Genomic DNA, 10,157 nt, shown 5'->3' on the forward strand with positions numbered 1-10,157 from the left:
AAAAAAAATCAACAACAATAAAAGAATCCAACAGGAGCAGAGGTGGGGTTGAGGCCCAGGCTAGGCCCCTGGTGCTGCCCTGAGTGAGGGGCTGGAGGTGAGCTGGGGAGGAGCAGGTGACAAGAGGTCAGGTGCTCAGTCGCCCTTCTGCTTGGGTGCTTGAACAGTCCCATTGGCCAGAGCAATGGGGCTGCCTGGAAGTGAGGCATTTGATATCTGAGAGGAGCTTCGAGGGGTGTGGGGGGGGCGCAGGTAGGTGCTGAAGAGCTTCCTGTAGAGAGGGTCATGGAGGGAGAAGTTCTGGAACTGACCTGGACAGGTGAGAGTGACACGGGGAAGAATAGAAAGATGTAAGAATAAGGGGGAAAGGTGCCCCTGCTCTTAGAAGTCTCTTCTTCCAGCTTCTGCTGAGAGTTTATGCCCTCCCTGCCTTTCCAGTCCATCCTGGTCTTACCTCTCAGGCATTGCCATTGACCCTGGGTTCCCTCCCAGCCAGTGCTTCCTTCTCCAAGTCCCAAGTGCTGATCTGCCACTAGTGCCCACGTGGGGGCAGGGAAGGCCATGACTCACAGAGGGAGAGGCCTTGGCTGGCGCCCTCCTGGCACAGCTCAGCATGCAAAGTGGTGGCAGCAGGGCGGGGTGAACCCAGCAGCAGGTGCAGAATGGTGCTGAAGCCGTCCTTGTACAGTAGGCGGTCAGGTCCCTCAGCCTGTTCCTCAGCAAAGAGCTTGGGAGAGAAGGATGCAAGTCAAACCCTCTCCTTGAGTTGCTGCCCCTCTCAACTTTGCACATATGCCTGACTGCTCCTCCTCTCTCTCACTCAATCTCTCCTCTTCCAAGAGCGTAACACACAGGTATTCTGACCCTCTGGGGCCCTTTCTGCTGAATCTCAAACAAAATTAGGTCCTATCTTCCCCCAAACCCCCATCCCCAGCTAAGATTCAACACTGTGTTGCAGTTTCTTATAGTATACCAACTGGGCAGGACACCGGAGTACATATTATCTAAGTTACCAAGAATAGCACACTACACGGGCCTCCAGGTGGGGTCAACACACCCACATTATGCCTTTATCCCACTTACTCCCATTCTGGTACCTCAAAAGCCAAGCGCGTCAGCTCCTCCAGGGTCCTGCCTCCATCTAGGGCTGCTAGTGCAAGGGCCACGTCTCGGAAGTCCACCAAACCCTTGGTATCCTGGAGGATGAAAGAGAAAACCAGGTAACAAGGAACCGACCCTTTATCCTTCCTTATACTCTGAATACTCTTTCATACTCTTTGATACTTCTTTATACTCTTTCCTCTTCTCAATGGGCATGGGGGTAACCCTAGTGACTTCTCTCCTATGATTGTTTACCTTTAAACTCCTCATTATCCCATAGGCTTGCTCAAGCTAAATCCCAAAATTATCTAGCGGCACAGCTCTCCCTTAAAGGGATCTCCTAGGAATGTTTGGAAATCCCCTAGGAATGCTAAAATTACCAAGTGTCTGACATACCATCAGAGGGCACTCTTAACCCTCAAGCTGGACAAACTGGTTCTCTATTGAGGTTCAGCCTGTGTGGGAGAACTGGTCCAACAGACTGAAAGGGGGTCAACAGCATAATTTCTTACAAAACAAAGATGTTTACAGGGCTACTCTATGGAAGACCACCACATTGGGTTTCTGTTCTGTTCTGCTACATGCTGAATGAAGGAAAGGCTCAGTCTGCTTTATTCTACAGAGTCAACACACCTAACATTCCCTGTCCCTTCAGAAAACATTCAGGGCCATGGTCTGCACCTTAGATCAAATAGAGCTTCTCAGGGATCACGGTTGTCTGTAAACATTAGGATCCTTCCAGGATTACTATACTTCTATAAGAAAACCTGGAAATGATAGCTTGCCAAGATTCTTAAGACATTTCAGGAATCCCCTAACAGAAGCCATGGGATATTAAAAATACAGGCCAAGTATTAGAAATATTACCAGGTTTCATATTTTTATGAAATGTCATTGTTTCTTCCATATGTCCCTTTCCTACTTAACCTTCATGACTATTCAAAGACCCTCACTTAAGTGTCCTAAAAAAGTTATATGATCCCTCACCTTTGATAATCTCTACAGTGGCTTCAGGAATTTTTATTTTCTCTTCTCTTGTACTGTGCAATAAATGTGCCATAAAAAGAGATCTCAGAAGATGCCTATCTGACAGATATGGCTGTCAGAATGGCCAGGGCAGATTCCAAATTGGTCATCCAAAGGTGACTATAACTGTCAAATCAAATACTTAAATCCTGAGTCTGTCAATCTGGGAGGCAAGTCCCTGGGTTCTATCCTTCATGTTCCTGCACCCTTACCTGATGGAAATAGCTGAAGGCACCAGCCACTGTCTGAGGATCAGAGAGCTGCAGCTGCCTGGCAAACTCATCCTGGCTGATCATTCGACTCCGCCCTGGCTCTGCTCCTGCATCCACACAGCTGGGGGACAGCCTACAAAGGAATTGTTAAAAGCAGAGAAGAGACTCAGGTTCTTTCTGGACGTACCTCCCAGCAGGACCTTGGCTCCAACTCCAAATATCCCCAGAGCAGGTTCAGCTACTGTTTTTCTAAGATATACTCTGACTCATCGTCCTTTGAGAACCCTTCCCACTTCCCTCACCCATGTCATTTTATATTCTTCCCTTTCTATATCCCTTAGTATTACTCTACTGTCTTTTAAAAAAAAAGTTCTCTATCTTCCTTCTCTTTTCAGACATTCCTTCTTCATTCTTATTTCTCTTTTTTCTATTTCTTTGTTAGCTATACATGACATGGTCCATATCCTTCATGATCACTTACCCAGCCTTCCGAAGCACCTTCCCCAGTTCCCAGAGCTGTGGCTCCAATGCCACTTTCAGCCGGCCCACCACAATCACAGGCAAGTTTCCTACAAACTCACATTCAGTGGCTGGAATACCCAGGGCCCTACAGGATGAAGCGCAATAGAATGGATGGAGAAGGGGAAGAAGGCAGAAGAATCTACCAAAGGTTAATTACTTCTAGCCTGCTGGTTGGGAAGAGTAAATGAAGCTCTCTTTAACCATTCCCTCTTCAGTTTCAGTTGCTCCATAGTCTCTTTCTTTCCCCCATACCTCCAGTCTTCACCTTGGCCCTCCACCCTCTCCTTTGTCCTGTGCTCCTTTGCTTAAGGAAATAATTTTGAGGCACACTCACTGCGCCATGACTCTCTGGACATTGTTGGCATAGAGGGTAGGGTCCCTGCTCTCCTCAGGGCTGGGATGGTACACAGGCAGGAACTGAAACACACACACACAGTTCTGAGAAATTAAAAACTAGAAAGGGAACACTCTCACACTTTCCCCACCCTAAGGCTTCAGGAGTCTGTGAGAGTTCAGTCTCCATCCCACTCATGGCACCATACCTCCACATCCACGATGCTGCAGGGCTGGGAGGCTGTGAGCCAGAGGACTTTGAGTCTAAGAGAAAAGAAATCTGGAATGTTCACCTATCCCTACTATGGGCTCTTACCACCTCAAGAAGGGGCAAAGTTCTGCCTGCTGATATAAAAGTGGACATCTAGTGATACAGCCCAGCTGGGTGAACGTGCAGGTGGGAAACTGAGGGAAGGCCTGAAGGCTGGTGGCATGAGAGAAGAGCTGCAGGTAAGACGTTTGGGCTATGGAGAGGCAAGAGCTCTGGGTGGGAGTAGTAGTGGTTCTTAAGAAGGGAAAACTAAAGAAAAATAACTTAAGAACCTAAGAAAAGTTAAGATAAATTTTAATCACAGCAGGTGTGATTTAGGTGAGAGTTTCCAGATTACATAGATCAGAACAAACAGGCACTCTGTTACGTAGAGCTCTGATTTCCTAGAATAAAAAAAAAAAGGCCATTCACCTTGCCTAGAGATGGGAAGATAGGGCAGGAATTCTATGGACCTTGTTCCCCACCCACCCTCACCCCAAGGACATCACAACTCACACTCCAGGGCCTCTCCATGCCCAGCTGGTGGTGTCCTATGAGAAGCAGAGTAGGGGTTGAGGGACATTACTTTTTCTCCATGGACTTGGTTAATCTTCTTTGAGCCCACCAGACCCATTGCTGTTCCCGCCTCTACATATATATCCCATCATGCACTAGTTTTCCTCATTCCCATTTAGGGCAGATTGAAAACCCTCAAGACTCACCCCTTTCTTAGTCTAAGACTCACCAGACTGTTGGGGTATCGGATGAGGACAGGCTGCACAGGCACCCCTGCGATGAAAGCACCTAAATCCCATTTTATACCCCCCCCACCCCCAAAGCAGAGGTTAGTGCACAATGGTAGCTAAGAAAGGATACAGTCTTAGACAATTCTTAGAGAGTGTCCTGCTCTGGCTTTCTTTCATTGTCATTTATAAAGCCCTGTCTTGTACTATTAGTTAAGAGGGTCCCCGTCCCCCTCCCCTAGGTTTGTGGTTTTTTCCAGAGCCCTTCTCCAAATTCAATGCTTTCTTTCCCCAACAGCTTTATTACCCATTATTACTATATTCACCTGGTTTGAATTTAAGCAAAGCCTTCTTATTGGAACAGGTGCCCTCAGGAAAGAAAAGCACCTGGGGGCGGGGGAGCGAAAAAACAAATTCAGCTGAGATGGAGTAGGTTAAGGGGAGGAAGAGAACCTTTTCAGTAACATAGAGAAAGTGAGGGGAGGGTCTTATGACCCTTACCCACCTGGGGCCACTTGCCTCCTGAGGTTGCCCGCCTTCGGACCTCCTCCACTACTTTACGCCGAGAAGCTGGGTCATGCCGGGATACCAGGATGGCTTGGTTGAATCGAAGAAGGGCTGGGGTTGGGAGGCAATACAAGGAGAAATCATTTGGATTCCACTTGAAGGCATAAACCTAGCCTCTTCTTCATCAGTAGCTTGAGAAATTTCTCAGCACTTTGCCCTGTAAATAATTTCTTTATTATATGTTATCTTTTTTGCTTATATTTTTATTTGAGTGAAAGTTTACAAATAATATTGCTTTTTCATTCAGTCATCACAGACATTTTGGTTTTTTTTTGTAGCATTGATTATAACTTATTTATATAATTTATTACAAAGGCTGATCAAAACCCTGTTTTATATTGTCATTTCCTTCACTCTAACCAGCTCTCCCACTAACACCTGCTCTAGGCTACCTCAGAGTTCAAGAGACTTGATTCCAAAGTGTGCTAATTTGGCAACAACAGTAGATATTCCTTCTATAAGTTCTTCCCCACTTGAAGCCAGTCCTCTCCGCAGGGTTCCAATTTCTGACTTTTTTGCTCAGAGTTGTCCTCTCTCCCCCTTCACTGCTGTTGAACATGCTCACCTCCAATGACAGGCACAGAAAGGTTCTCAGCTCTGGATACCACCTTGGGCAGGTCACAGGGCAACAGAACAATAGGATCAAAGAAAGTGGAATGAGGGGCAGCAACAAGAACAGGAGCTTGAAGGCGAGAGGCCCGCTGGCCCCGAACTCGAATCCGGAGGAAGCCCAACAGGAAAAACAGCAAGCGGCTTAGGCCCAGCACCCCATTATGGCACACAGTCCTGTCAGTGCAAAGCTAGGCATCAGTGGAGGCAGCAACTCCAACCCTCATTCTTTTGCTCTCAAATACTTGGCCAAGGAGCTCAAGTCTCTAGTGACTTTAAAAACAGTTCAGCTCTGACGTCAGGTCTGAGCCTCATTGCCTCCTCTCACCTCCCCAGGCTGGATAGGGCAGCATCAGAACCTTCCTTCCCTTCTTCCCCAAAAGGGAGCAGAAAGGAGAGCAGGGAAAAGGAGCACAAGGCAAGGTCTCGAAGGGGTGATCCTCACTTACTTCCTCCATCCTGTAAGTGGTTCCTGAAGCTGCTCCTCAGTAAGACCTACAACTTGAAGCCAGGCAAAGGGCCAGAGGAGAAAGAGGATGATAAAGGCCAGAAACACTCGGATGGGGGCCAATAGGACCCCTAGGAGGCAGAACTGCAGAATGAAAGAGAAAACGCCACTTCAGGGCTGGGGAATGTCCCTTGTACAGCTCCTCCTCTCCTTCGAGGAAAGATGCAGGCGCCAGGACAGGCAATAGGGATCCAATGTGGGATAGACAGACACTAACAAGGACAACTAGGGACCTTAGTTTCTTGGCTCTCAGTTGGTCGGTCCTCCACACGCAAAAACAAATGTCACAAAGTGCATTTAGCACTTGGAAGAGGATTTAATAAGATAACACATGTGAAATTGCCCAGCACAGTGCTCGATGGAGAGTAGGCTAGAGCCCTCCCCCCATCCCATTCCATAAATATCTCAGATGTCCAACCAGGTGCATAGTCTCTCTTCTCAGGGCTCAGAAAGCATAGAGTTGGATATATTAGGGAGATCTACTTTTTGGGCTCCAGGTCACTCTCTAATTCTACCCAATAGCTATTCGCTGGTACCTGGGCACAAAACGGAGCCTTGGTGGTGTGGTGGTTAAAGCACAGAGCCGCCAACTAAAAGGTCAGCAGTTTGAACTCATCAGCTTCTCCTCGCAAGAAAAGATGTGACAGCCGTCTTCTAGAAATAGTACAGCCTTGAAAACCCTATGCAGCAGTCTCACCTTGTCCTACAGGGTCCCTATGAGTCTCTCAGACCAGCGGGTAGGGTGGGGGAGAATTAGGTAACGAAGAGCTCGGCCCTATTCCGCAGGGTAGGGGTTGCCAGGAGCCAGGTAGACTCCATTGACTACCACAGGGACAGTAAAGGTAAACAAGCCAAGCCCCTGGAGCCCGCCTCTGGGAAGGTGAAGACAGCAGAAACCTAGGACATTCCCTTCCACAGCACCTCACAGTTCCCCTAGGCCGGTGCGGCCCTTCACTTCCTGTGGCCAACCCCCTTCCTTGCCGCCCTCCCCTTACCCGGGAGGTGCTGCAGTGCAGGGAGAGGGGAGGAGGAGAGGGGCTCTGGGAAGGACACAGGGACGCAGGCTCTGGACCCAGGAAGCTCAAGCCTTTAAGTCAGAACCCCAGAGAAGCACTCTGCGCGCCCCCGCTCCCGCCCCCACTCCCGGAGCCTCTGTCTCCATCCCAGCTCATCAGCCTCCGCAGGATGTGATCCGCATTCCCCAGTGTCCTCCATCTCTCCTACCCCTGGGTCCCTTGCAATCCTCCATCCTCGCCTCAATTCTTCCACACCTTCGTGCATGACTATCGCACAAGCCCCCACCCGACCGCCCCCATGTGCGCACCCCGGGACATCAGATCCGCAAACATGCACCCCACTACCTTGCCAGATCCCCATGCCCATCTCTGTCAGGGCCCTACACTGCCCCATTTTCCTAGCTAGACGATTCTCCCGATGTCCTCTGCCCACACGTTACCTTAACCCTTTGGAGGCGAGAGAGATGTAGCTCATGCACGAAAGGGTTGGGGGTTCCAGAAGTGGGGTCGAGGGGAACCCAGTCCCCCGGACTTCTCTGGCTCATAGCGGCAGGAGGCGGCGGGAGGGCAGGAGGGCGTCGGGGCCCCTGCCCCCGCTCTGCAGAGAAGCGATAGCTGCTCCTGCTGCTGCTGCTGCTGCTGCTGCTGCTGCTGCTACTGCTGCGGTAGCGGCGACAGAGCTCTGGCCCCGGCCCCGCCCGGTGCGGGGCGCCGAGGGGCGGGGAGCAAGCGCCGCCGCCGGGCCCGCGTTGTCAGGGCGCCGGCCGAGGGGCGGGGCTTCGGTGCCTGAGCGCCTCCGTTTCCCGGTGCTCGACGCTGTTCCCGCAGCCCCTCCGGTCATTGTTCAGCCCCAGCTGGGCGCGGGCGTCGGGCCACTCCTCCGTGAAGATCAGGACGCTGGCTGCGGTCTTGTCAGGTCTCTGGCCTTGGGAGGGTGTGCCCACCCCCACCTCGCCCCGATGTGCGCGCAGGGAGCTGAGTACCTTCCCACCCTGCCCGGGCGAGGAGGTCACCCTCCAAAGCAGATCTGGGTGGGGCCCAGCGCCTGGAAGGGAAGAAAAGGCAAGTGCCTCGGGTAGGAGGCCGGAGGTTCCGGGGTGAAACAGGCCCCCCTCTCCCAGCCGGTTCCGAGCCCCAGCCTCTGGTCATCGCAGGAAGACCACCTTTTCCTTCCCCAACGAGGCGACGCCATCGCTAAGGACTTGAGGCGCGCTCGCCCTCTTGCGTCCATACGGCACCTTACAACTTCCCTGCTCCTCAAGTATTGCCCATGTTGAGGACTCCTAATTTGCTATCATCAGAGAGTTGGACAATGACTAGGGAGGATAGAAGGAGAACTGATGCCTTTGAGCTGTGGAGCTGGAGAAGAGTATTGAGGGTACCATGGACTGCTAGGAAAACAGATTCATCCCGGAAAAGGTCAAACCGGGCTGCTCCTTTGGAGGCAAGGATTCTAAGGCTAACATACTTTGGACATGTTGCAATGAGGGACAGGTCCTTGGAGAGGGACAGCGCAGGAGGGGAAGGCCCTCTATGAGGTGGATTGATTCAGTGACTGGGTAATGGGGATTGGATGTATCGGAGACAGTGCGATTGGCACAGGACAGAGCAGAGTTTAGGGATGTTGTACATAGGGTTGCTATGAGTCACAAGCGACTCGACGGCACACAACAGCAACAACAACAACAACAGTCCAAGGACCGTCAAGTACCGTCAAGTTCCAACACCGGCCCTGCGGTTCTCTTGTTTTAATATTTTAATTTATTTTTATATAATAATACCTTTACAATATATTTCATTCATATGCATTATTTTATACAATCATTTACATTATGTTTTATACAATCATCCATATACATTATATTTTACGTTTCTTTTTACTAGGGTTTGTTTTTTTTTTTAAATAAAATTCCAATATATTGTTTTTCATACCAGATCCTTCTCATTTCCCTCCGCTTGTTGTGTACCATCGAGTTGGAACCCAGCCATAATTGACTCTCCGGCGGGTTTTCAGAGGCAGTTAATCACACAGGAGGAGATTGCCCATCCTTCTGCTGAGCGACTAGTAGTGGTCTTGTACCATGTGTCTTCTGGATTACAGCATAGCTTCTTGCCACTAGGCCACTAGAACTTCTTTATGGTTCTCTAGAGACCCTCAGAGTCAGCCACAGTTTGTTATGATCCACACAGTCAAAAGCCTTTGCATAGTCAATGAAGCACAGATAGACATTCCTCTGGTACTCTCTGCTTTCAGCCAAGATCCATCTAACATTAGCTATAATATCCCTAGCCTCTTCTAAACCTTGCCTGGACTTCTGGCAGTTCTCTGTTGATGTGCTGCTCCACTCGTTTTTTGAGAATTTTTGGCAGATTCTTATTTGCATGTGATATTAATGATATTGTCCGATAATTTCCGCACTCTGTTGGGTTTCCTTTCTTTTTTTTAATTATTATTTTGTGTATGTGTGTGTACCATCAAATCAGATCTGACTGGTACAGGAGGAGATTGTTCCTCCTTCTCCAGCAGAGCATTTGGTGGATTTGAGGTCTCCTTTCTTTGGAATGGAAACAAATATTGATCTCTTCCAGTTAATTGGCTAGGTGGCTGTCCTTCAGATTTCTTGGCACAACTTAGCACGAGGGCAGCATCTATTTGTTTAAATATGTCAATTGGTATGCCATCAACTCCTGGAGGCTTGTTTTTTTCCAATTCTTTCAGAGCAGCTTGAACTTCTTCCTTCATCACCACCTGCTCTTGTTCATATGCTGTTTCATTAAATTCTTCTGTGTCAGCCAATTCCTTCTAGTATAGTGACTCTATATACTCCTTTCATCTTCTCTTAATGCTTCATGTATCATTTAACATTCTGCCCGAAGCATCTTTAAGTACTGCCACTCGTGGCTTGAATTTGTTTCTCAATTTCTTCAGCTTAAGAAATGCTGAGTGAGTTTGGCCCCTCTGATTTCTGACTCCAGCTCTCTGCACATTTCATTAAAATGTCTTGCTTCCAAAGATGCCAAGCTTGCATCCCACGCTGCCATCTGAAATTTTCTGTTCAGCTGTTTAATTTTCTTTCTTTCTTTAGCTTTGGCTTCTTGGCGCTGTAGTGCAATATTCAGTCTCATTTGAAGTCCATCTTGGTCTTTTCTTCCTCTTCAGCCTTTGTAATGATCTTTTACATTCTTCTTGGACCATATTCTTGATATCCTCCCATGGCTCATTTGGTCTTTGCTCATTAGTGTTCAAACCTGTTCCTGAGATGGTTTTGA

At 48.9% G+C, this 10,157-nt stretch overlaps 1 protein-coding gene across 1 annotated transcript; it reads right to left on the reverse strand.

Annotated features, from left to right (window-relative positions):
- Positions 1-10: 10 nt before the first annotated feature.
- LPCAT4 (lysophosphatidylcholine acyltransferase 4) lies at positions 11-7,524 on the reverse strand. The gene is made up of 14 exons (XM_006883067.1): positions 7,328-7,524; positions 5,813-5,955; positions 5,320-5,540; positions 4,693-4,805; positions 4,514-4,574; positions 4,190-4,248; positions 3,961-3,995; positions 3,404-3,458; positions 3,196-3,278; positions 2,821-2,946; positions 2,340-2,472; positions 1,098-1,196; positions 571-727; positions 11-311 (listed from the first exon to the last, which is right to left on the reverse strand). Exons 1-14 carry the CDS (start codon positions 7,430-7,432, stop codon positions 136-138), a joined length of 1,566 nt encoding a protein of 521 aa, XP_006883129.1. The 5' UTR covers positions 7,433-7,524; the 3' UTR covers positions 11-135.
- Positions 7,525-10,157: the final 2,633 nt, after the last annotated feature.

The sequence above is a fragment of the Elephantulus edwardii genome, unplaced genomic scaffold (genome assembly GCF_000299155.1).
Source record: "Elephantulus edwardii isolate Elephantulus edwardi_28Jun2011 unplaced genomic scaffold, EleEdw1.0 scaffold00026, whole genome shotgun sequence".
Classification (NCBI taxonomy): Eukaryota; Metazoa; Chordata; class Mammalia; order Macroscelidea; family Macroscelididae; genus Elephantulus; species Elephantulus edwardii.

Bases quoted from the DNA above. Each gene is read 5' to 3' on its own strand.
- LPCAT4 (XM_006883067.1), bottom strand. From the start codon at position 7,432: ATGAGCCAGAGAAGTCCGGGGGACTGGGTTCCCCTCGACCCCACTTCT. The intron at 3,459-3,960 runs GTGAGTTGTGAT...CTTTTCTCTTAG, and splicing joins GCATGGAGAGGCCCTGGAGT to ACTCAAAGTCCTCTGGCTCA. The intron at 2,473-2,820 runs GTAAGTGATCAT...ATTCCTTTGTAG, and splicing joins AAGGTGCTTCGGAAGGCTGG to GCTGTCCCCCAGCTGTGTGG.